The 26,036-nt window shown below is 44.9% G+C and overlaps 1 protein-coding gene across 2 annotated transcripts; it reads left to right on the forward strand.

Moving 5' to 3' along the window:
- Positions 1-487: 487 nt before the first annotated feature.
- Positions 488-18,737, forward strand: nf2a (NF2, moesin-ezrin-radixin like (MERLIN) tumor suppressor a). 2 transcript variants are annotated; one of them, XM_029160592.3, is made up of 16 exons: positions 488-1,310; positions 2,340-2,465; positions 2,607-2,729; positions 4,920-5,003; positions 7,928-7,996; positions 8,124-8,206; positions 10,020-10,095; positions 10,637-10,771; positions 10,958-11,032; positions 11,235-11,348; positions 11,531-11,653; positions 11,786-12,003; positions 13,220-13,325; positions 14,015-14,130; positions 14,940-15,099; positions 17,745-18,737. In XM_029160592.3, exons 1-16 carry the CDS (start codon positions 1,197-1,199, stop codon positions 17,793-17,795), a joined length of 1,773 nt encoding a protein of 590 aa, XP_029016425.1. In that variant the 5' UTR covers positions 488-1,196; the 3' UTR covers positions 17,796-18,737. The 2 variants fall into 2 exon arrangements, with proteins under 2 accessions (XP_029016425.1, XP_055367222.1); XM_055511247.1 differs by lacking the exon at positions 488-1,310 and adding an exon at positions 2,148-2,189.
- Positions 18,738-26,036: the final 7,299 nt, after the last annotated feature.

Below are 26,036 nucleotides of genomic sequence, written 5' to 3' on the forward strand. Positions count from 1 at the left end.
TGACATGAAAAGAAAGCTCTGCTGCCTTCAGGGTCCTCGCATATTCCGTAATTTTGTTCGATTCGATTTCTAAATGTACATTGATCCGTAAAACTAAATGCATTTTTTCACTTCACTTTTCTACGGGATACTATTCCCACGAAATATTGTAATCAGTAACATCAGACAATACTAATTTAATTTAATTTAAAATTGGATAATAAATTGAGAGTTGTAAGTTGTAATAATTATGTTGTAAAAATGTCTTTGCATAAGTAGAATATCCGATCTGTTTCTGAATGTCTTTCTTTTCAACAAAAACTCAATCATCACAGTCGTTGCAGTGAATTCTGTGCTTTTGAAAATGGTATTCGAGACAACAGTTTACCAATAACCAAGGTGCACGGACCGTGCATGACTAAATTGCTTGTATTTGAAATAAACAGGTTAGGTCAATTCACTCAAACTGGATATAGATTACGCTTAATATTTTCATATATTTTCTCTCATTTGTTAGTGAATCATGACTTAATTACTTAGTAGTAACTAACTAATTGTTCGACATGTGTATTAGTTGTGTTTCATATGTGTTATACAAACTCCGGGGCGCGTGAATGCAGCATCGCTTTCTGCTGAGACGGCTAACAAATAGTTAGCAACAGTTAGCTAGCGCTCGTAGTTTACATGCAACGACCAAAGTGGTCAGAAGTCTCCGCAAGGAAATAATTAACAATTTCTTGGGTGCACAGATTAACAACTGTACTGGATTCGTCGGTTGGGCACACTGGACGTTTAACTTTATCCTTTATCCTGCTAATATCAGATGTGTATTGTTATGTTCGCGTTAAGTCAGCTATCGTCGGGCTTCACTCAGTTTCCGTTTAAGCTCACGCTTTGAACTCTGTTTACCAGCTTCTATTCAGTGTTTTCGTAAACGTCATGCTCCTTGGTAACTGAGATGAAATGTTTTTTTAAAAGTACTGTAGTGGTTTGGCATATTCATAAACCAATTAACTAAATGTGGGTAAAAGCCCACTTTATGGAGCTGCTTCAAGGAACAGCATCTATTTACCGACTCTAAAGCCGCGTCAGTTACACTTATCTTAAGAAAACCGAGGATTGAGACATACGTGGAATACACACAATGCCTTGATGGGACTCTGAGCTTGCATGACTTAAGGACTTGGAATAATAGAGTAATAGGTTAGTCGTGTGCCATGGCAAGTGAGTTGGCTGCGAAGATGGGATTTAAGTCACTGCTGAGGAAACAAGCCAAGAACTTCAGCGTCAAAATCTGCACCATGGAGTCAGACCTGGAGTTCAGCTGCGAGGTGAGCAGAGGTCTGCGAGGCTTCAGCGGGTCAGGACCCAGCACTGGCTCTGGTCCAGTTGCCAGCTTGTATTGCGTTATTATTGGCGTGTGTTTGACTGCAAACTGCAGTTGTATGTACAGAAGTATGAACATTTGTACGATGAGTTTGCGTTTCACACACCAGATGGCAGCAGGGAACCACACACACGCACCAGTCTAACGTGTTACAGCTGATCTCCGCCTTACTGTATATATGGCAGTGTGAATGTAATATTGATCTTTGCCTAAAAACAAAGTACACATCATAGTGTGGACAAAATGTCCTTATTGCTGTCATGCTCTGTTGCCTGTGATATTTCTTGTGTCTGTGTGAGGTCCACATAAAAGTATGTGGCTTGGTTGAAGATATACTGTACCCGAGGTTGGAGGCATCAAAATGACTTACAGACACCATCTCTGTACTTAAAGGGGAGGAACCCTGCCAAAGTATGCAGTTGGTAATTACACAGAGCAGCATAATGTTAGCTGCAGGTTTCTATTTTCTGTGCCGGGATGATAATTCTATCAATTATGGGTTTTTTGTAAACAGCATTTATCGGTTATAGGTTGTACAGACAAGCTGTTCATTCAACCTTGTGTGGGAAATGTCTGATTGGCCTTCGATTCCCAAGGAGCTAATACTCTCATTTCATGCTACTTTCTAATTCATTTTTAACCTATAATGGCATGTGACACCAGCTTGCACCCCGAGTTACTCAAAAGCTGGAGATGAAAGCTATCTATATTGGACATGTGTGCAAGATGTGCCTCCCTTGTAGCTCTCAGCTGGATGAGAACATGACTCTGCTTTGAACCAGGGACAGGGGTTATAATGGAAATGCTAATAAATGTGAATTCAGTAAGTGCAGCATCTTATGAATGCGTTTTTATATTTAACCTTGTGTTGTCATTCATATTTCCTATGTAATTATTATGTAATTGTGCTTTTTATAATTAGTCATTGCTTTCAGGGTTTTCATTTATCAGCTAAAGCATGTATGTGTTTCAGGTCAAGTGGAAGGGAAAGGACCTTTTTGATTTGGTATGCCGAACTCTTGGACTGAGGGAGACATGGTTCTTTGGACTCCAGTACAGCGTCAAAGACACGGTAGCTTGGCTAAAGATGGAGAAGAAGGTATGTCATTTCTCCTGTCATAACCGGTCTTGTTAACAGCCATGAGTCAGTTAAGCATCAATTAAAAAGATGTACCAGCCATGAAAAGGAAAGGGATTTCTTCACCGTGCAAATGCAGATTTGTTTGGTTCGTTGTTGCAGGTTTTGGATCAGGAGGTACCAAAGGAGGAACCCATCACTTTTCACTTCCTGTCCAAGTTTTACCCCGAAAATGCTGAGGAAGAGCTGGTGCAGGACATCACACAGCATCTCTTCTTCCTACAGGTGACTGCAGCTGCATGTACTGTACCTGTGGCTCTGCTGCTGAGTAGACCTGGTCTTTGTTCTCAATAAATAATAATAATAGAAGGTTCTTATTCTCACTGACTGACACATTTTCCTCGGCTTCCAAGTCTCTGAGTTTAAGTCAAAATTGCAAGGGTTTTGAGCTAAACTGATATCTAAGCAGCACCTCAGAATAAATTTTAGATTACTTGGCTGGTGGGCAGACATACAGTATCTCTGTTCGTAGTCACAGTCTTCCCCAAGGGGCGCTGTCTTTGAAGGAACATTTTTAAAAGTGGATGTAGTCTTTCTAATTGCTTAAAAGAAAAGTTTATAGTTTTTCATGTCAAGATTCATGCTAACGCTACATGTCAGGCATATGTTGCCTCTTCCTAATCTGATCCGATGCCAACAGGGGGCACACATTCACAGCCTTGTTTAGCAGCGTACACGTTTCCATTGTCCCGGACTGATTGTGTGCAGCCATGTGGAATCGATGTGTAACATATTACTGCTGCCCTGTCTTTCCCTCCCTGGGGAATTCCTGCAAAGCCCGCCACACCATTCATCTCACAAGAGGTGAGATTTGGAACCGAGCCCCCTTCATCCAAAGACACCAGAAACTATTTATCAATGACCTGTTTGAATATAAAATCTCAGTTATTGGCCTGTTCCTGACATGTTCGCTATATTCTTCCATCGTACCCAGAGCCCATTGTGGTACATTTGTACTTGTCTTTCTAACATTTTGATCGAGACATTTAACTAATAATGGAATAAATTAAAGTCTCTGTGTTTTAAATTATTTCAGTAGTTGATGCAATGTTATTGTTTGACAGGGAAAGCTTGGTTAAAGTAGTTAGAGAGTGAGCAGTACACCTTTACAAGGGCAGCAAAACTCCCCATTGCCTTGCCTTCATTAATTCCCATAATGTTGGGAACAGGCCTCTGTTCAGATATTGTCACAGGCGTGACAGCTGGATTAGTGCTTATCAGAAACAATCACCGACCCATATGCAGACATACACACATCCCTCACACACTTCAGATCACTTACACAAAAGAGCACACGCACGTCGTTGTCACCTGCAAGCACACAGCCTCATTTGTAAACCAGATTGCAGCTTCTGCCTCTTGGCGCTCGCCGTGATTAGGGACTGTCACCTCTGGCTCCGTACCTTTGTTAGTACGAAACCAGAGGAGACAGCATGACTGGCTTGACTGCTGATAAGGTTTGAAGCATTAAATTGGCCAAACGTGACTGCAGCTGAAGCAGGTCTGCCGACTAACCTTACAGGCCGGTTTTTGTGCTCTGCAGGTAGTTTTGCAAGTTTGTGATTCAATTAGTTTGACAGGCGACAGAGCTCAAGTGGTGACACCTGGTGAGAAGTAGCACTTTAATCTGGAGGGAGCTTATTAAAGGGGATTTCCCCCACTTTAAGAGTTTTATTAATAGTGTGATCCGTGACAGTTAAATCGGTCCCCTATAAACACGAAACACTCGCTCCATCAAAATGGGAGGACTAAACCTTGAATTAGTCACTCTCACTGAAAAGTGAATTCATTCAAACACAGTCAGCGTTATTATTTTCTGTTGACCAGTCTGCTCATATCGAGTAGTTTAATGATCATGTGAAACACAAGTATTTTAGTTGCATAGTTCCTGGCTCGTTGTGTAGCAGCCATGTGACTGTGGCACTTTATTCAACTGGCACAGTTTGTCCTATTTCCAGACCAAAGTAGCAGTATAGCAGCAGACGTGGTGCTGAATTACTGATAATTGCTTTAACATTTTGTCTTTGTATGTGATTGTCACAATACAGAATTATGGGAATATAGTTATTCGTGTAGAAAGTTGTCCTAAAGTCACTTTGTTACTGTTGATGCTAAGTCTTTTTGAATTGTGTCTGATTCAGATCTTTCATATCAGAAATCTGAAAAGCAGATGCTGAAATTGAGCTGAAGACATGAGTCAGTTTTGTTGTATTCATATGAAGTCTGTTGGTTTAATAGGAAATCACAGGTGTTGTTGCAAACTTTGCCAGTGAAAAGCTTTTCTTCTGGTGTAATAACAAATTAGAACAATCTATATTTACCTGCACTTTTTTTCTCACAATTTGTGTGAGGAGAGATTAAAAAGTTGCTTGGAAGTTGAGTTGAGTGTGACTACATTTGGTGACCTCTCCTCAGGTGAAGAAGAAGATCCTCGAGGAGGAGATTCACTGCCCCCCCGAGGCCTCTGTGCTGCTGGCTTCCTATGCTGTCCACGCCAAGGTGAGGCCTGCATGACTCAGCTGTGTCACAACAAACATCTCACAAGCTTTGGAATGAAACAATATTATCCCAGCTATCAGACATTAAATTGCAGAGATACCAGAAAGGTTTAGGTTGCATCAGAATGAAACATTAATTATCAACGTGGTAACGAGTGGGTGCAGGAAATACAGTAGATTTAGACCAGATCATCATCCATCCAACAATCTGCTTACTTTTCAATTGTTTATTTACCCTAACTTCAAAATTTACATTAACAAGTGCCATCTATTTATCAAGTCAGTTTTGCAGAAGGAATGCATCTTCTAAAATGCAGAACAAACACATCTGCTAAAACAGAACCTGCCTGTTGGAGCAGAGTTGGAAGACGCAGAAGAATCTTGCCAGATGAATTGAAGTGAGGATGCAGCAGTTGCTGGAAAGGTGCAGACAGATAGGACAGTGTGCAGTTTGGGGATCTCAGGATTCAATCTGTGATTTTTGCCACATCAAGCCATGACTTCTGTGCCTTCAGGCCACAAACACACACTTGGATTAGTTGCAGCTTAGTGTAAAGCAGAAGCCTCCTTTTTGGGAGGAACTATTTTCCCCAGTGAGCAAATCGGTTCTGACAGAACAAGCCCTGTGGACGAATGCTCATGTTAATCTGAGAAAACAGGTGGCAGATTATGGTCAGTGTGATCTGTGCAGCTCATCACAGCCTGTCTAGTCCAACGCAACCTGACACTAAACTATGATCATCATTTATATACTTGTTTTTTCATATTTATCTCTTTCTTTATTTACTAACCATCAGTCCCTATTGATTAAATGTGTCTCTACTGTCTACTGTGTTTGTATTATCTTCAATGTAACACACTGTGTTAATGTTTTTGAAAGTTACCTGAAGTCTGTGAAAGTCACTCCACAGGAAACGCTCCCGTAATAAACCTCAGGCGATCTGAGTCGTTTTGGTTGAAGGATCTCATCTCTCTGAAATCCCTAGGAAAAAACAGATAGGGAGCATGAGGTGCAGCTTTTTGACAGGCGGACAGGGTCTAGTGAGGCTGGAGCTCTACCTCAAAGATTTGGCCAAGAGCCCTCAGAGGCACGCCTTTCCCATGCCAATTTAACCGACATGGGTTAAAAAAAGGAGCTGCAAATCAGCTCGAGACTCCCGCTGTCAGCACCCTCAATCTGGAAATGGAGAAAGAACAATACAGGCACACGATCTGTTTTCATTTAGCCACCACTCTGATTAGAGCCAGTGTGCGTATATTAGGATCGGAACGGGGAGACAGGTACAGGTTTAGCAGCACAGCTGTTAATAGGTTTTTGGCAGACGTCTTCGTGAGTTGGGTTTGTCCAGAACCAACGGGTATTCTCTGTGTAATCACTATTGTGGCAGCCTGAAGATACGCTACAATACGGAGTAAGTAACTTACTCTAAGACAGTCCAAATGCTTTAAAGAGGTTTTTAATTATATGAATCGCAGCTCTGTTCAAGTATGGCACAGTATCAGTGTGTGTAATCAGTCTCCAGTCACAGGGAAAGTGCTGTATAATTCACAGCAGACACAGTAGGAAGCCATTTACGCTGAGCAGAGGGAATCATAAAAACTGGATTTGGTGGAGGAATCTATGTTTGCACTAACGCTCTGATTGACTCTGGTTTTACTCACTGTCAAGTGGACAGGCAGGTTAAGAAAGCCAGTTATTTACAGCTCAGTCCTGCAAATCATTATGATTTATATGAAATATGATATATGTGGTTATAGACCTACACATACTTAAACCGCATTTGTGTTTGTTCAGCTAACTTAGCTAAACATGCAAGAAACCTTCTGAAATATGTGTTTAGAAAATGACTTTAACCCTCATGTCTGTGGTAACGAAGCAGGAAAGCCACATATTATTCTGTCCCTGATATTTATGCTAATAACTGCGAGCTTTGGAAGCACATTCATATGCAGTCTGCACCAGTCAGCCTTTGTGGAACTGCTGAGCTTTGAGAGACTTCCAGACCTGATTTCAGGAAACAGTGTTTATGGAGGAGCCCGGGGCCCTGAGTGCAACCGAGGCCATGGATGCTGACGTTCCATCCGACGATCTGAAAGTTGAGACATTATCTCAACTTTAACAACGAGTCAAAATGAATAGATAGAAGAACAGATTTTACGTTTGTCAAAGTCAGTGTTAGCGGTAATTGTTAATAAATATACTCTCAGTCACTCCCCTTTCTGTTTCTTTACACTTTTTATCTTTCTGCTTCCTACTTCAGTGGTTTCCTGAAAACGATACAACAATGGAATCTCAAGTACAGTTACAATGATGCTTCAGCATCAAAAGGTTTTTGCCATAGTCAGTCTTTTTCCACCAAAGGAAACCAAGAGATTTAGTATTTTTAGGAGGAGAGAGGCTCAGGTAGTGATTGGAGTCGAATAAATTCTTGTTCCAAGGCCTGTTATTTGCACCCAGGTTCAACAACCACTTTACTCACTCTTAGGTTTTTCACGTTACAGAATGCTCTTAACAACCCCTGTCTAAAAAGAAAGCACTTGAAAAAGGTACAATTTAATGGTAATATCATGTGAAGCTCACATGTACCATGAGCCCATTATTTTTGGGGAAATTAGAACAAAGACCTCCTAAGTTTGCACATGATAGAATTAGAACCCCAGCTCTCTAGTCAGACGTCTAACAGACATCTCTATTAGCATAGTTTACATTGTCTCCCAACAACTGGGCCACTGTGTGCCGTACATCCAAATGACCTGATGACCAGACCGGCCTCCATTCATTCTCCCAGACCTGCTTATCCTAGCTGGTTGGAGCTTCTCTTATGAACTGCTCCCAGGGGAGGCATACTCTGGCCTGCCAGGGAGGGGGTGACCATTATTTTGGAGTAATATCATCCCCCTTAGTATGTTTGCTCTATTTTACAGTATGGAGACTATGACCCTGCTGTTCACAAACCTGGATTCTTGGCTGAGGAGGAACTGCTGCCAGAGAGGGTGAGTCACAGTTAGCGGTACAGAATTGCTGTGTCGATCTACGTTTGTACATGCTTTATAATTTGACACGCTACCATGTTTACAGAGCGCTTGTGTAGATATTTAGATCTGTCTCTGTCTCTTCAAGGTGATTAACCTGTACCAGATGACGGCAGAGATGTGGGAAGAGCGGATCACGGCATGCTACGCAGAGCACAGGGGCAGGACGAGGTACGAGCCCATATACTGTAGGCTCAGACTGCAAGATTTAACACGTGGTTAGATATGAAAATGCACAAACCACACAAATCCTCTCATTCCAAACACCGGCACAATATGGCACAGCTCAGCACAGTAAACAATCACTAAAGGAAAATTAAATGTTCTGCTGCTCTAAAGAAAAAACAAATCAATGCAGCAATCTTGGAGGAGAGATCTAACTAACGGCATGAAGCAAATGTATCATGAAGAAAAGGACTGTGAAGATTGGTTTAATAAATCTGAATAGGCCTAAGAATCAAAGTCCGTTTTTCCGTTGTTAACACTGTGCTCCACCACTTAGCTGCAGCGCGGTGAAAATGAATAGGAGTGAGTGTGAGGGATGTGGAGTGTCTTAAACCTCCCGTGGGTGGGGAATTTTGTGCTGTACAGTAAATTGAGTTCTAAAAGCCAGAAACCTCAGCGGTTGGAAAAGTAATAACTGAGTCACCAGTGCTGATCAATAACCCTTTCAGCCCCAGCAGAGGCAATGGAGCTAGGACATTATTTCAGAAATGTGCAGTATATAACACTATATATAACTGAAATATACTGTCCACCTGATTGTTTTAACCAATATCTTAGTGGAAGAATCAGGTTTTTTTTCCAGCTGATTGTTTTTTTAGATAGACACTGACAAGATACGGTTCCTTAGCTTCTCATCCAGCACCGTTACCATTATTACCTGGTTAATGGCTAAATGTTACCGAAGATCTTGGAATTGTGCGATTAAAGTGCCATCATTCGCATTTAGTCCTAATCAAAAGTGTAGCTGAGAAAAGAAGTGCAAGGCTGCCTACGTGTCAGACCTCAAATCCCCCGGCCCTTTCGCTAAATGAAAATAAATGTTGCTTAAATCTGAGCAGCTTTGTAACATCATCAGTTAAAAATAATTAATTGAAATTACAGACTATCTCAGCAAAGACAACTGGAAGCCAATTTTCAGAGCTGAGAGCTTGTGATGTTTAGTATTACAGACATACAGTTGTATTGGAGGCACATTTGAATATTTACTGAAACAACATTCGTCTGTTTGGTGCATTTCAGCTCTTTTAGAACTTGATTTAAATGTGAATATTAAAATCTGAAGTCAGCACATTATCAGAGTTCTCTGACTAATGAAGTGAAGTGAAGCACATCTGCATATTTTTATGTATCGTGCTTCTACAGCTGTAATGGAGCTGCACTATTTGGATTCCCCGGCCTACAAGTCAGAGCGTACTCTGTGTACGAACTCGTTAATCTGTTTACGTGGCATAATAAAGTCTTGACGATTTAAACTTTGATGAAGCTTAAATAATCAATTTTCCTACCCCCCATATCAAACAGCCAGTTATTAAAAGTTTAGGCGCCTGCGTGCCCTGATTCTTCCTCAGCCATTAAAGTATGCTAATGTTCCTTTTTGCTGAGTTGACCCTGAAATCCAAACAGATCTGCCAAGCAGGCTGCAGACAGAGGAGGAGGAAGCAGATCCATGCGTTTGTTTGCTCTGATGCAGTACTCAGCATCTCAGAGGCATCGGGATGCGTCGTCTTTGCCATCAAGCATGACCTCTAAAGCCTGTTAGCGAATTATGGCTGTGTTCTGTGTCAGAACGGTGCTTATGTTTTCACACTTGCAAGAGCTATGTGGCAGAGTTTTTACAGATCACACAAGAAGACAGATGCGACACACAAACACAGAGGAAACAAGGTCTGATCTCCTTTTTTTGTGCCCCCCCCCCCCCTCTTCTTTCTCTTCTCCATTCCCTTGGATCCCTCTCAATCTCACTCTGTCTTTGAACCAGGGATGAAGCTGAGATGGAGTATTTAAAAATAGCTCAAGACCTGGACATGTACGGCGTCAATTACTTTTTAATCAGGGTGAGCCAGAGCTGCTATGCTATATCTTTACAAAGTAAGCCAATTTGAGAGATTAGGAGGCGTGTCAATTTCACCGTGGTGTTGGTGAAATGAAGAGGGGGAGAAGCAGTGACGCTGCTGTGTTGAAGTCATCTCCTGAATCTGAGGCTTTTTATATACTAATTTGTATGTTTTGGGACAAACACTTTTTTGGCACCTTTTCCCTCCTGCTGAGTCATAATGAGAGCAGCTCTTAAAGAAATTCATTTGAGGAGACGGTGGCCTTGATCAATGCATTTTCTAAAAGGCAGAGACAGTTTGAAGTCAGTCTCAGCTTAAGTAATTCACTGTAGCATTAATTTTCACAGGAACAAGCCCAGGCTGCATATGCACCCCACAGTTGGCATTGTTCAGCTCAGCTCTGACAAATAGTTCTGGCGAGCAGGGCGATCACACCGCTAAGTCTAAAAATGCCTGTACAAATAAGGTTTGCCCTGCAACTGCTCGCTGGAGTCCCTCAGCTGAAGACTAGTGTGTTTCTGACTGTTCTGATGTGGTTTAGAATAAAAAGGGAACAGATCTTCTTCTGGGAGTGGACGCCCTAGGTCTGCACATCTATGATCCGGAAAACAGGCTGACACCCAAGTGCTCCTTCCCCTGGAACGAGATCCGCAACATCTCCTACAGCGACAAGGAGGTGAGAGAATCCGCTAATAAATATTATTGGAACATCTCTGAAGATTCGCAGTCGCCTCAAAGTTTCTTTTTAGTGGCAAATGGACGTTAGTTCTTGAAGACTATATCACCCAGTCCTTGCAGTTTTGTTTAGTTATAGTTTTGTTTTTGCTTTAATTCAAAGTTTTCTTCCTTCCCCAACCTATAGTTTACTATCAAACCTCTGGACAAGAAAACCAATGTTTTCAAGTTCAACTCTTCACGGCTGAGAGTCAACAAGTTGGTGAGTTCAGCTCAAATGGTAAACCGTAACTGTGCCTTTCACCAAATGTGTTATTGATTTGGAAAACATGGTTTGGGTTTGTTTCCCATGGTCACGTTGCACAAAAATACGGAATGCGGCTGGTAAATTAGAGTTTCGAGAAGTACCAAGCGCTTTGTGTATAAATAGCATTCACTCTTGGTTTTGTTGTTCTCTTGTGCAGATCCTCCAGCTGTGTATTGGGAACCATGACCTGTTTATACGACGACGGCGGGTGGACTCTCTTGAAATACAGCAGATGAAGGCTCAGGCTCGTGAGGAGAGAGCCAGGAAACAGGTACTGATTACGGAGCGGGCGGGACGCTTTTTGAGCTAACAAACAGTGAGGGAATGAATGATATGGTTCCTGTCCACCAGAAGCACCTGCTTGAGGTCATACTTTCATGGGTTTCCGTTTTTCCTTTGGTTTGTTCATATTTGTTACTCCCACCGTATTGTCCGCACGTCTGTTTCCTTCAGGTAGAGCGACAGCGCCTGCAAAGGGAGAAGCAGCTGCGGGAGGAGGCAGAAAGAGCCAGAGATGAGCTGGAAAGGAGGCTGATTCAGCTGCAGGATGAGGCTCACATGGCCAACGAGGCCCTGGTAAAGCTCATTGCTTTCACTGCGTTTAAGCTCCTCTGTGTCTTTTAAATCTCTCTCACCTTCACCTCCATTTAATAAAATAGTTTGTTTTACCCTCTCTGCTGCCTCCCTCACTAACCCGCTCCTGTCCAGCTGCGTTCGGAGCAGACTGCAGACCTGCTGGCTGAAAAGGCCCAGATCGCAGAGGAGGAAGCCAAGCTGCTGGCCCAGAAAGCTGCCGAGGCCGAGACAGAGATGCAGCGCATCAAAGTGACTGCCATTCGTAGCCAGGAGGAGCGCCGGCTCATGGAGCAGAAGATGCTCGAGTCAGAGATGCTGGCCCTCAAGATGGCCGAGGAGTCGCAAAGGAGGTGGGAAAAGCAAGAGCACGAGAGCACTGCGACCGGCTCAGGAGTCGATGCTGCATGAAGAGGCATCTGTCCGGCTCTGGGCACCATGTGTTCGTCTGTTTACCACGTTTCCCTTAATCTCACTTTATCTATTATGCCTGTTTTACACAGACGAACACAAACTAAACATTATTTTTAATCATGCTTTTTTTTTAATCTGAATTCCTCAAATTAAAGATACTATTTTGCGTTTTTATGATTTTCCTAAATGAATTCCTACTAATAAACTTTGTTAGTTAAATGTCGCCATTTGCCCACCAGCTCAGAGGTTAGTCAAGGTAACGCAGCTGCATTTAAATAGCTTGATCCACGACCACGAACTTGTAACTTGTTTCAAATCACTTCGTTTCATGGGCTTTGTTCTAGCGGTGCAGCTGAAGAGCCACGTAATCACGGCGTTACAGCTGCACAGCTGCTCTGAGAAGCAAACGGGAGAAAGCTTTTGTTTGACGGCTCCCACCAGGTCTGAGGCGCGGCAGTTAATTTGTGCTTGTTAATTGTTAGCAGTAGTATTGATTGATGCTGGGAGTCTATTCAAACGCTTTACTACACACTGAAGCCCAACAACGCTGATACCAACTTTATTTTTTCATGTTCAAGGACATTGATGAGTGCTAGCATGCTGAAAGGCCTGGATGCCAGTAAACTGCAGCAGAGAACCTACAAACTGTATACAGACTAAGAGTGAAATGCTAAGAGTAACATTTCACACCTCCCACTTTACAATTTATTAGGCAGTCGTTTCAGATCGGCACCATTAACCACTTGCCGCTAACTGCATTTTCTCGATGAGCACTTTTCTGCACCAGAGAAATATAAATCCGTAGCACTCGACATGTAAATGACTACGTCCACTCAAACCCTCGAGGCGCATGGCTCCCCCACGCCAACGAGGAACTGCTGAGCGTTCAGGAACACAATCAAAAGAAATGTAATCACTTGCTCATAACATTTTTACATCGCTGTGTGGAAATTCGATGGTGGGGTAATAGAGTCAGGAATTATTGTCTTCGGGGGTGGAGCATTGATCACCCGGCTAATAACAGAGTGACATTCACACTGGCTGCCCAATAGTACAACATATTTCCGGATTCAATTCAGATAATTCTATTTCCTTTGAAGGACTGGGAGGTGAATTAGAGCATTACGTGCATCTGTCTGTCTGTTTGTCTCCCAGGGCCAAAGAAGCTGAACAGCTGAAACAGGACCTGCAAGAAGCCAGGGAGTCAGAGCGAAGGGCAAAGCACAAGCTGCTGGAGATTACCAGCAAGACGGTCTATACGGTAACACCGCAGCCAAGCATTCAGTACATGCACAGCGCTCAAAGCGGCCGCTTGTTTATTGGAGTCAGCGGCGGATGTAAACTTACACAGCATGTAAATGATGAAACCCACTCACCACACATGCACATACACACAGCGACACACGGCTCGCTCGTACGCGACAGAGCCTGAACATACAGAACACACACGCTTTAATGTATTTACAGGAGACGTCTGAGCTCCTGCATTAAAACACGTCGACGCTGTTCTCTTTTCTCATTTCTTTCGGTCTTGGTCCAATCGCCCTTTATGCTCCGCCAGAAGGTGTTTATGTTGAACGTTTCAGCGTATCCCATGGATTTACATTTATATAGTGTGTTAGGTACACTTCTCCTCCAGGTGTCATGTGGCCAATACACTGTAGATGTTCACACAGAATCAGAAGCAGATGTTTGTGTGTGAAAGTGCTTTTACCAGGTCTCTCCATAAACTGTGTTCTTGACGTATTCATGCACATTTCTTCTTCCCTTTCACACTCTCTTTCCTCTTCTACTGTCATCATTTCCTTTCATTCTGACTCTACATGCTTGATTCCTTCTTCCTGTATTTATCTGAATGGTCCTTTATTCAGCAGCATTACCCCTTTTGGTTCTGGCAGCTCGTCTGCGCCTCTTTGTTCGTCTAATCTGTCCTTCCATCTCCCCTCCCAGTCCCCTGGAGTTCCTCCTGAAATGCCTCCTGACCTGAGCTTTAGCAGGGAGAACCTCAGCTTCGACTTTAAAGACACCGACATGAAACGGCTCTCCATGGAGATTGAGAAGGAGAAGTGAGTGACCAGCCTCAACCGGCTGATTCTGTGGTTTTTATGTTGAATTAGATGTTGACAGCAGGTGTATTAACAAAACAGTTGATCATTTACACAACGTTAAACTATTTGAGGAATGTCTTGTCTTTGGTGGAGTATTGCAATTCTAGCAGCAACTTAATTTTTACAGATCTACAGTTCGATTGGGGAGTTTAGGTGAGTGACTGACCCTCAGCATTAGCTGCCATTGATGCCATGTTCCCTCAGCTCGATCAGTAATTACAGGCAGGAGAAACTACATTTAGATAAGTTTGACCTTGGCTGTGGAATTTTCAAGTAATTACTTTTTTTATTCACATAATCTTGAGCTGAGGGACCACACGTCTAATACTGGATGGCTAACTGTTACGGACCTGAGAGATGTACAGAAAATATAATACAACGGTGTTACTAACGGCCACCATTATGTTTTATTACAAACAACTTACTGCTGTAGTTAATTTTATAGGGCCTGCAGTGTCTGGAGCGTTTACAGAGCCATCACGCTGTTTAATAATAATTTACATGGCCTATATAATTTGCACCTTTCATTACACGGATTCTAAATATAATTGAATTAATTATAATTTGGTGTCAGACCAAAGTATCTTGAATAATGTTCTGAAATGTTGAATAGTAATAACAGACCCTTTACCTGGGTGGTTGTAAATTACAGGAGGCGAAAATGACAAGTAAGAAGAGGTTAGACAGACCTGGTTTCCTAAGCTTAAATCTGCTGAGCTAATCCTGACAGACCAGGTTTAAACTGTCTGCCATTTATTTGTGTTTAGGGTGGAGTACATGGAAAAGAGCAAACACCTGCAGGAGCAGCTGAATGAACTGAAGACAGAGATCGAAAGCCTGAAGCTCAAGGAGAGAGAGACAAGTCTGGACATCATTCACAACCAGAACGCGGAGCAGGGGACAAGCAAGCACAGCAACTTTAAAAAGGCAGGAGCACTCACAGTAGAGGACCGTGAACGCACCCTCTTCTTCACTGGGTTAAAGTAGTTGACAGACTCTGATCATTTCAACAGTGATCACTCTGAGACATATTTAGGTGCTGAAGTGTTTATGGCATCTTAATATTGATCTTACATCATCTTTCAGATATAACTGCCTCAAGATTTATAGCCTCTTCTCAGCTCACCATCATATTATCTTAAAGTTGGGCATTGATTCTCACACGCTCACCTAATAACTGTGGTCTCTGCTTAGCCCCAGATTGATTTCTCAGCTTTGGATTTCTTCTTTGATGGAGCCCTCTGTGGGAGGGGGAACCAGGATTCATCTCTTACCACGAGACCCAAAAGTGCAGTGATTACTGAGCTCAAGTGTTTAAAACAAGACAGCTTCAGAGCAGACGGGGGAAACGTGTGTACTTTTATGCAACTGCAGTCAGCCCCATCCAGAGTAGCTCCAGCATTTAGTCGCTTCTTATCCTGCTTTAGTAACGATATGCAATTGTGACACACTCAATCAGCTTGAGGGATGTTTCCTAATTAATTGGTCAAAGGCAGTGGAAGCGTTATGAAAATAGATTCAGTGTCTACAGTCCTCTGATGCACCTTTATCTTTCCAGTCCAGTATCTGTCTAATTTCAGTATCAAATTCAGTTATGTTTCAAGTTATGTTCTCAGCATATCACATAACAAAAAAGTCAGCCCCGCCTCTGGATTTTTCCCTCCCTGTGTGAAACACTAGTTAAAGGAGCACTAATTGATTTGTGCTTGCCGATTAGTCATTTGGATGCATTGGGGCACTCGGGGAGAGAGAGAGTGAAGTTAAAAGAGTTTGTTTAATTGAACCAGGGCCACTGGTGTTCGTCTTGTTAGGAAAGGAAGGGGCGGAGAAGGCGGCATTAGTGGAACAAAGGAAGACGGGTCAGGGGCAGGCAAACTGACTGAGCTCTGGCCCAAGAGGTGAGAGGCTTCAGAGACTCTGCAGCAGGCGAAAATGTTCAAAGGACGGGGAGTTGGAGGGAGGCTGAGTCAGGAGGGAAGTGCCAAGAACGTGCTCTGAAGTTGGTGAAGAGGGATTAAAGGAGGAGGCACAGAGGCATCAGGTGCAGCGGCGCTCCTCTGTCCAGACTTCCCCTCGGCTCCACATGATTAATGGATGCTTCCCTCACACGCCTCAGCGCCTTTGCTCCTCTAGCTGGACACGGGTTCTGCTCCGTTAGCACCGGGCCTGCCAGGAGAGCTCGTTCCCACCAACTGAACCTCGTACACCAGCTTTAGCGGTTCTGAGGGGAGACCCTGCTTTCATACAAGCACATCCACCCAGACTATGTGAAGCAGCAACAAAAGGAGGTCAAGCACCAGGACGGCTCTCGTCGTGCTAAACAACTTAGAGAAGCGTGTCCTTCCTGTGAACGGCGTGCTGCTGGGCCATTCACAATAATAATAGCCAGGAAAGTGAAGGCAGAGTTGTGGCTTTTTGTGCTGCATGGGGAATGTGGGCAGTGTGAAGTACAATGGGAGTCAGACGAAGCTGAGCACACTCTCACTTTCACGCTCAGATTTTATTTTGGCTGCTGCTCAGCTGCAACAATAGAAGGTGATCATCAAACATTACAAATCCATCCCTCTCCCACTCTTTATCTGTTTGGATTCGTCTCCACGTTCCCTAGAAATAACCTGGATTCCCCAAACTGTCCTCCTTCATCCTTAAACCAATAATTACTTTGGCAGCCGCTTTAATTCCCTTTGCCCTACAGATGTGGAAAAGAGGAGGAAGTTCTCCCAGACCCTGTGAAGTGGTGCTTTTCAGTGCCGTTTTAAATAGTTTAATGCTAAACTGTCCTCCAGGGGTTAAATGGAGCAGCCAGTGGCCTAAATGATCCCATCAGCAGATCTTCTCAACCTGGAATGAAAACCAATTACCAGTGTTTTCTCTAGTCGATGCTCATGTTCGTTTCTTCCTCGATAACTCAGTGGAGAGATTAGAAAACAGATTTGTTTACGCTCCACCTACAGCGAAGGCTGATTTTATTTCAGTTGATTTACATTAAGGATTAAAAATGCAAATACACCATCAGAGATTGATTATGAACACAGTAACCTTGAGCTTTGTTTCCAGTCAATTCTAACTTTCTCTCTCTCGCCTTATAAACACAGTGTTTTTTGGTGTCACAGATAAAAGCTCCTCTTTATTATTTTCTGCTATAGCTGTCAGTTACGATTCAAGCTGGGACCACGTGTGATTTAGGATCCTTTATTCGTCACAGTCCAGAACATTTTAATTGTGTAACGTTGGGCTCAGACTGCAGGTTTTTTGGCAGATATGATTGTCAAGTGTGTCAAATTAGGCCATTATAGTGATAAATTCCCTGTGGGATTTTAATTTACCTGCTCTTCCGATTAGCCCCATGTCGCTGGACGGAGGTGCTGTACAGCTTTTTCTATACAGCGCGTTCATGAGCAGATAACGACGACAGATTATCTCTTTTTCATCAGCCATGACTCTAACAAGGACGCGTTGAACAGAAACTGCTGAGGTTGCCATAGTCACTCTTTCCTTCACCTACTCTTTCCTTCCGTGTGCTTCCGTTGTTGGATTCAGAAGCCTGACAGTCTGTTGTGATTCTTCCACAGCTCACACTACAGAGCACCAAGTCCAGAGTGGCCTTCTTTGAGGAGCTTTAAGCCGCAGACCTGCACCGCTGCTCATTTCTACATTCCCTCACTTTGATGAGCCTCGTACTTCACAAACTGGAAACCACTACAATCCACTTCCAACCACTGCGAACGTGAACTGATCACTGTCCTGATCTGCAACAAATTCAGGTTGCAGGTTTAAAAAAAGGAACAAATGAGTGTGTGTTTACAGTGTTGACCTGAACAGGACCTTGGTAATTAATATCCACTAATTGTATGCAGCAGTAACCTGTGTCTTCTACTCACACTGACAGAAGCCAACCACGTCTCTTAACATATAACGTATTCTTTCTGTGCCTAATAACTTTGTGCTACTGTATTTTTCTCGTTCTGTGGACAGTTCATTTTAGACGTTTCTCTGTTGCTGTACATTACGTGAGACATTTATTGTTAACAGGAGTCGATGAGTTCAGTCCTGGTTACATAATAAGTAAACGGCCTCAGTTGTGTGAGCAGTGTTTTTTAACGGGAGCCGTCGTATGTTACACGTGAGGCCTTACCACCAGTGTTTACATCTTTTATACAGAGACAAGAGTTACATATGTGTGAGTGGGGCGTCAAGGGCGAGCGCAGAGCTCTAAAGTGAAGAGACGATCGTTTGCGTTAGGCTTAAAATTCAGACTGGATGAAGTGACTGTGATTCGCAGATGTGAGCTTGTGTCACATCTCTCTTCCTTTGTGAAGAGAACCACTTTTTTGGGAAACATGAATTTGCATCTATTTTGAATTAATGTGTATTTTGAATTAATGTGCTCTTTCCCTCTGAAAGCAATTTATTTTGGGGAATTATTTGAAGGAAATGTGTTTTTTTTCTTCCTGTCTACATTTAACGAGCATAGCAAGCAGTATTTAAAATAAAACACTTTCTGCATATACATTGTAACGGAGGAAGGAATATGTTTGCATTTGAAATGAAGTCATCAGAACCGGTTTTTGAGTGTTTTCTTTTTTGTGATCCAGGAATAGCTTTGTCTTATTTTGGCAGCCTTTGATGAACGTCAGCCTTGATATTGCCTGTACCGCCCGACCCAAACAGACATCCAATTATACCTTTGAAATGAATCAAGTGTTACGTAAGCGCCCTCCATCTCGTGTCACATCACATGCCCTGGTTGCTTGAGTGACAAGATCTTTGTGTACGAGATGCGTGGGCGAGTGGGTGTGTTGCACGGCCCGTGTACTGTACTTGTGTGTCACCACAATAACCCTTTAATGCGCATCTCTAGCCGAGGTTTTGAGTCCCAGACACTGACAGCTCTCCTTATGACAGACTGAATGGTGATGAGGTCAGAGACTCCTTCATAGCTTCTCTTGCCCCTGGGCTCCGTTGGAAGACGGCCACCCTTGGCCTGTCAGAGTTGTGACAGAGAGGAGTCTTCAGGAGCCAAGTCTCCCTGAAGGTTGTGGTGCTCAGAGGAGGGTCTGCAGGGGGATCACACACACACACACACACACACACACACACACACACACACACACACACACACACACACACACACACACACACACACACACACACACACCTGCTGCCTTCCCTCTGAGCAGGGGAGAAAAGGGGGTGAGAGGAGGAATCGCATCGTTTGTCATTTATCCGTTCTTGGGGGTTCACAGCGAATGTGACACATGCACACGATGACAGAGTCGCGCCTGTCCTGCAGCAGCGTGAGGAAGGTTTTCAGTTCACCCCAGGCTGAGAAGAGCTGAAGTGACCTGAGCCACATCTTTGAGGGATTAGGTTTAAAAATACACCGGCAAAGAGTTGTAATGCACAGCTAATCTCCGTCCACACGCAGTGAAGCCTTCAGAAAAATTAAACAGCGACCTGTTGTGTGTGGCTGCACAAATTATCCATATCAAGCTGTGTTTAGCAGGAATCTCAACTTTCCCTGCACATTTCCTCCAGAGTCCAGGGAGAGGAAGTGTGGTTCACTGCTCAGGAAGCTACAGCCCACACAATGGATGAACAAAAGCCACAGTCAATCAGCAGTTCCTCCACTGAGCAAAAGACAAAGCCACTAAACTAAACTAGGAAACATTACCGTGTTTGTGCACATTAAAACCTGTCCTGTCTTTGAGTCTGAGAGTCGGAGCATGTGGCCCGACGTCAGCTGCTTCCAGCTGGAAGAGAAGCCAGAGGCAAGATGGAGGAGGAGGCGGAGCCAAGTCCCTGCATCCCAGAGTGCATTTCTGCACTTTATGTTCAAGATTTAAATACTCTGGTTTGAGCTGAAGTCATAACTTTGTGGTTTCACATCATTTCAGCTCCGTACAGATTTGTGCCTTTGCTTTCCTGCGTTTCCTTTAAATGCTGCTCTGGCCTCATGACACACAGCTCCGCAGACTAAACCCAGCCATTGTCTGCCTTATCTGCTCCAGTGACGGTTTCCTCCGGGCTTATCAACGGCTTCTTTAAATCGACTCCCACGTGCTAATCTCTTCCCGCCCATACCTGTGCCTAAACGGCGCCAGCTCACAAATCTTTTTCTGTTGGAGCATCTGGACAAATGCATCAATGTATTCACACAAGGTGACGAATTCATTCCAACCGCTGGCTCTCAGTGTCTGCAGCCAAATAAACGACGTGGGCTCCAAACGGGACAGTGCAGAGATAACGTCTACAGCAGGTGGATGGATGGTGGCAGGGACAGAACTACACTCTGAGACGAACCATAAGCCATAATTAACACTTCCTACAGTCCAGTTTTGTTGTCAACTTCCTGCTGATGCGCTCCCTCCGCGGCCAGCGAGCGTTTTCCACAGGGAGTTTCCTTCGCTGCGTTGCCGTCCTCTGACCCCGTTCTGTCTGTCTGCTCCACATCTGAGCAAAGCTACGGAACCGGTGGAACTACTTTGATTCGGATAAAAGAGGACGTGCACTTTTGCTGCAACTTAAAATACTTTGAACCTTATCTCTGCGCTCACCTGCATGGATTAAAAACCCTCTTCCAGGATTCTGGAGATATGTAGATAGTTTGCCGAGTGCACAACCTTTGAAACACAGGCTTTGATATAGTGAAGAGCCACTCTGACCTTAAATCTAATTATTATTGGCTATTCAGCGGTTTCCTCATGATCCTGACCCACGCGTCTCCTCAGTGCTTTAAAACTTTCCCTCATCGAACAACCTGCGCTTCATAAATAAAGTGGACTGAACTGATCTGATGCAGTGAACCCGTGTTTGGAGCTTTGTGTTGCTTTAATCCACCTCTCTCTCCGCCGCTCACCTTGATGCCGCGTTTAACCTTGATGCACCTCCGAAGTCATTATAGGAGGTGGGCGTGAAATCGCCTGTTGTCACGCTCGTCTCCACGCGCTCCTGAAAGCTCTGACCATGTTTCTAACAGCGGGGGTCTGATGATCGACACACATCCTCGGCCGCTGATGTGCTGCACAGCCACAGGCATTAGTGCGGTCTGAAAACACCATATGGAGCTCAGTTCTCCAGCAGGGCTGAGTCTGTGCTGCCAAAGTAGGCTCCTTTAGCTGAAAAGGCCCAACACGCAGGTTTCCTCTTAACTCAAGGAAGCTGGACTCTCTCCAGTACAGTCACTTGTACGACCGCACGCGCGAACAAGCGAGATTTCACATTTGTCACTCAGGGAGGACTCAGGTGTGGGAGTGCACCTGTCCTCAGGATGAGTCTGCGCTCAGAGGAAGCTGCGCTCCAGCAGTCGTGTAGGCAGATTAGCTTTTGGCTTAGGAGCAGAAAGACGGCAGTCTGTCAGAATACACACACCAGCAGCGAGCTGCTCACGTCTGTAAGCACATTTATCAGCGTTTTGTTGTGTTGTGTTGTGTTGTGTTGTGTTGTGTTGTGTTGTGTTGTGTTGTGTTGTGTTGCGGCCGCAGACTCAGCAGAATCCACCTTTGCTGCTTGTCTTCATGGTTTAGATTCGTGCACATAAGTTCATCCAGGGACCCGGTGCTGAAGCTGAAGCTTCCCTGCATCAGTGTGTGTGTGTGTGTGTGTGTGTGTGTGTGTGTGTGTGTGTGTGTGCGCGCGCACTCACACTAACCCACACAAACACACACAGAAATCACAGAATCCTTCTCGGTCCTTCCAGCCAAATTAGCATCTTCTTTCATTCCACGATGCAGATGCCTCTGAGTGAAATACCTGTGGAAAATTGCCATGATTGGCTTCATTATGTTGCGAGCAGCTCGTAAAGGTGGGAACGAGTTTGGTATTTCATGGAAGAGAAGAAAAAATGAATGCGCTCCGACTGAAGCGGTTCTGCCTGCGTGCTGCGACTCAGCAGCTGAGTGAATAAACCTGACCCTGCGCTAACGAGCAGCTCCGTTCTAATTGTCTCCATCTAATGGAGAAATGAATACATCCTGGTTCTGCTGCTCTCACTTCCTGTTTTATCTGCTCCTTCTTGTGTTCAGGCTCCGCTGCTGCTCTCCCTCCACTCGCTCACAGCGACTCTGACCAACGTGTCCGTTCTTCACAAGTCACGAGCAAAGCACCAGCAAACGGTGAATTAAACAGGCTTTTTTATTTCTCCTCGATTGCACAAAGCCATTACGCCGCCACGTGCCCTGAGGGGCCACGCGCTGCACCTTTACCTTCCAATTTCCCTCTTGTTATTGGCAAATGACTTGCTCTTTACATAGCCTCGCTCTAATCTGCTCATCTGCTGCCGTGACAGATGGGACGCAGCCTGGTTTCTGGAGGCTCAGACTAATGGCCCGACTGCCGGCCGCTGGTGCCGTGTTTGGTGGCGTCGGCGGCTTGAAAAACCCAAATACTGACAGAGAGCGTCGGAAATAGCTCCGAAAGCGTCTTGGAGGTATTAATTAGACTGTTCCGGCTCCGACCCGTGAACGTGGCCCACTTCTCGGGCCGCGCCGCGTCGCGCTGCTCGTGTGCTGAGGTGTCGTCCATGTTGTCAGGTTCGTGCACAGGGAGCGCTGCTTTGGTCGACTGTGCTCAGTCTCTCGCCTCGTTTTCCATCAGACGCAGAGGGAAGCGTCTCAGCGCGGGCGAGAGGTCAGGAGGTGGCGGCGCGTCAGACGAGCGCTGTGGGATCCGTTATTTCCCTCTAAGCTGCGTATGATCAGAGCATCTGCAGGTTAAAACCAACAGTCAGACTGATTAATGGACGAACGCTGGGCTTCTCTAATTGGCTGCTCTATTTATGATTGCTGTAAAGCCTCCGGGGCTCAGGGGACGGACGCACCACGTGCATCGCTCTCCTCTGTATTGATTAAACCTCCCGACACAAGTCAGAGCTTGTAGTTATTCCACACCACCGGCTGGAAGTTAAGCTTCCAGAAATGAGTGCAGCTCCTAACGAACGGCTTTGTTTGGTTTGTTCAGCGTGTGGAGCAAATCTGCACATCATGGGCTTCATCCTCTAAAACGAGGCCTGAGTCCCAGTATGGGCTGTGTTATGTAACTGGCAGCGATGGGCAGAATGCAGCACAGAAGGCTTCTTGGTGGAGCGTGTCGTCCCCTCGCTCTGTTCATTCATGCTCCTCTCCTCGTCTCTGAGCTGCGATCCCTCTGGTGCCGGAGTGCCAGGAAGCGCCTGGCCCAGGCCCAGTCCCCCAGTCCCCCGGCCCAGTCCCCCAGTCCCCCGGCCCAGTCTCCAGGGCATCCCGGCCCAGGTCCCCCAGTCCCCCGGCCCAGTCTCCCAGTCCCCCAGTCCCCCCCCCCCCAGCGTCGGGGACCAGGCGAACCTGCCAGAAGCTTCTCACTCTGCGTCTTAACGCACCTGAGGAAGCAGATCTGAGAACAGCGTCAGGACTGGGAGGGCTCCTCTTCGGCGCCTATTTTTAGTCTGGCAGTGGAACGGGCCTTTTCAGCTCTGCTGATGCGTTTTCCCTCCTGTCTGCACTCGACGCTCATGCGAGGAATCCTGCTTTCTTCTTTCCCACTCGTGTCAGTCGTGTATTTCTGTGATTTCCTCCTCCCGTCGCTGCTCTTTTCTGCTTCCTCTCTGCATCACTCTCAGCTGCCACCGAGGCAGAAAATTAGGTAAAACACAAACACGCACACAATAAATCTCATATGACTCATTCCACCCAAATAAAAAACCACAGCGTCTAATTAGGATGCGTTCAAAGCCGTCCGTGGGCTCAGGAAACCTGTCCGTCTCATTCTGCTCTCGCCGCTGGGATGAGTCACGTCGCTCCTTCCTGTCCTCGCGTTCCAGGTTGTGGTTTGGTGACCTACTTGCTGGCACTCGGAGGGTGTAGCATTATCTCGCATGTCACCTCTTTGCTGCTTTTACAGGCGTCATGATTTGCATAGATGTCGTCTTGCTGCCACCGCCGACTCAGAACAAAGGACGCGTTATTATTCCCTCTGTGAGCGTCTATAAAAAACAGAATTCAGGACACACTGGTCTCACATTTAATTTTGTCATAGACAGCGGATATGTTTTCTACCTAACTAGAAAATGTACAGTAATAAAGGAAGCACATATTGTAAAACAGACACTTCCTGCATTCCTCGGTGCTGATTGTGGCGTTTTCATTGCACTGTTGTGACATTCTCTAATCCATCTTCATAAAAAGTAAAAAAAAACAGTTGCTAATGAAGCTGTTTTGTGAATGATGAGCTGCCACTTGAGTTTAATCGTTGGCTTGATTGGGTTTGGTGGCGACAGATGTTGCCTCACAGCTGGAAGCTGGGTTTAAAGCCCCAGGGCGCTCAGGTGTGTGTGTGTGTGTCTGACAGTGGCCTCGGTTCTGGAGCTGCGTGACCCTGAAAATAACAGATACATGTAAAAGTTTATGTGTTTATGAAGGTTGAGACTTAACTGACAAAATATATCAACATGTGTCTGTGTGTAGATTAATAAGACAGTGGACTTGTGAAATAAACTAAATCTGCGTCTACATAATAAAATATGTTTGTTTAATCTAATGGGAGAATATCTGTGTGTCTTTATGACCATCTGGTAGTTGTTGTTGAAGCTGGACTGCATATTAATCTGGAAGAACCAAAGCAGATTCAGTCTTTCTGTTATTGTATTGGCAGAAAATAAACTTCACTTTGTTTTTTATTGTCCTTTTTTGGAATTAGTTCATATTTGTTTAGCAAAACAAAAATGGATTTGTAGACATGAATGAAGCAGCGAATGCAGAACGAACCGCTGCATAACAATGATGATATTATGATTTGAATTAAAACCATGAAAAGCAGAAATCCTTTAACCCCTCGGCTCCAATTTAAATTATTTTAAATAAAAGAAGGAGAAAGTAGAGACTTAAGCTCCCAAGAACTGGAGCAGCGCTGTTGTTTTATTAATATGGAGGTTGTTCATTCATAGAGGGGTCGGCTGCTTATCAATATTGGATAAACTAAAGAAATTGCATAAGCCCTGAAAATTTGAAATAGAGCATGAAATGAAAGATTAGTTGAATTTCCATATGTCAGTGAGGTCTCATTATTTTCATCCTGCCAGTCGATACAGGCTTAATTTGACATGTACGGTCGTTAATTACTTGAAGGATAGTTGATAATTAAGAAATAACCTAATCAAGAAGTCACATTTGCTGTGTGTTGACAGTGAACACAAAGCTCTGAACTAAGAATCACAGCAGGAGAAAACGCTCTAACGCTTGTGGTTTAATTGTGAAACAGAGATGAGAGCTTCTACAGACACTCACCAGATGCAGAGACACCGGCGCGAATCAGGTCGTCAGAAAACAACAGGAGAGCAGGAATCACAGCACAAGCGACTAAAACCCAGAACCAAAGCCCTCCAGCAGGCCGGAACCGCCGCCCTGTGGGCCTCCAGGCTCCAGGCTGAGCTCCGACGCCTGGCCTCCATCACCGCACGCACAGACAGCTCCTCTCAGGTCACTGGTTGGGAGCGAAGCAGGTGGTTTACAGTGTGATGAGTCTGCAGCTGGAGGCCTGTGGACGCCGCCGCTGCCACTCATGACGCCGCGCCCAGCGTCCCAGTGTCCCAGCGTCCCAGTGTCCCAGCGTCCCAGTGTCCCAGTGTCCCAGCGTCCCAGTGTCCCAGTGTCCCAGTGTCCCAGCATTCCAGTGTCCCAGTGTCCCAGCATCCCAGTGTCCCAGCGTCCCAGCGTCCCAGTGTCCCAGCGTCCCAGTGTCCAGCGTCCCAGTGTCCCAGCATTCCAGTGTCCCAGTGTCCAGCGTCCCAGTGTCCCAGCATTCCAGTGTCCCAGTGTCCAGCGTCCCAGTGTCCCAGTGTCCCAGTGTCCCAGTGTCCCAGCATCCTAGTGTCCCAGTGTCCCAGCGTCCCA

This window comes from Betta splendens, chromosome 9 (genome assembly GCF_900634795.4).
Source record: "Betta splendens chromosome 9, fBetSpl5.4, whole genome shotgun sequence".
Classification (NCBI taxonomy): Eukaryota; Metazoa; Chordata; class Actinopteri; order Anabantiformes; family Osphronemidae; genus Betta; species Betta splendens.

Bases quoted from the DNA above. Each gene is read 5' to 3' on its own strand.
- nf2a (XM_029160592.3), top strand. From the start codon at position 1,197: ATGGCAAGTGAGTTGGCTGCGAAGATGGGATTTAAGTCACTGCTGAGG. The intron at 11,349-11,530 runs GTACTGATTACG...TGTTTCCTTCAG, and splicing joins AGGAGAGAGCCAGGAAACAG to GTAGAGCGACAGCGCCTGCA. The intron at 14,131-14,939 runs GTGAGTGACCAG...ATTTGTGTTTAG, and splicing joins ATGGAGATTGAGAAGGAGAA to GGTGGAGTACATGGAAAAGA.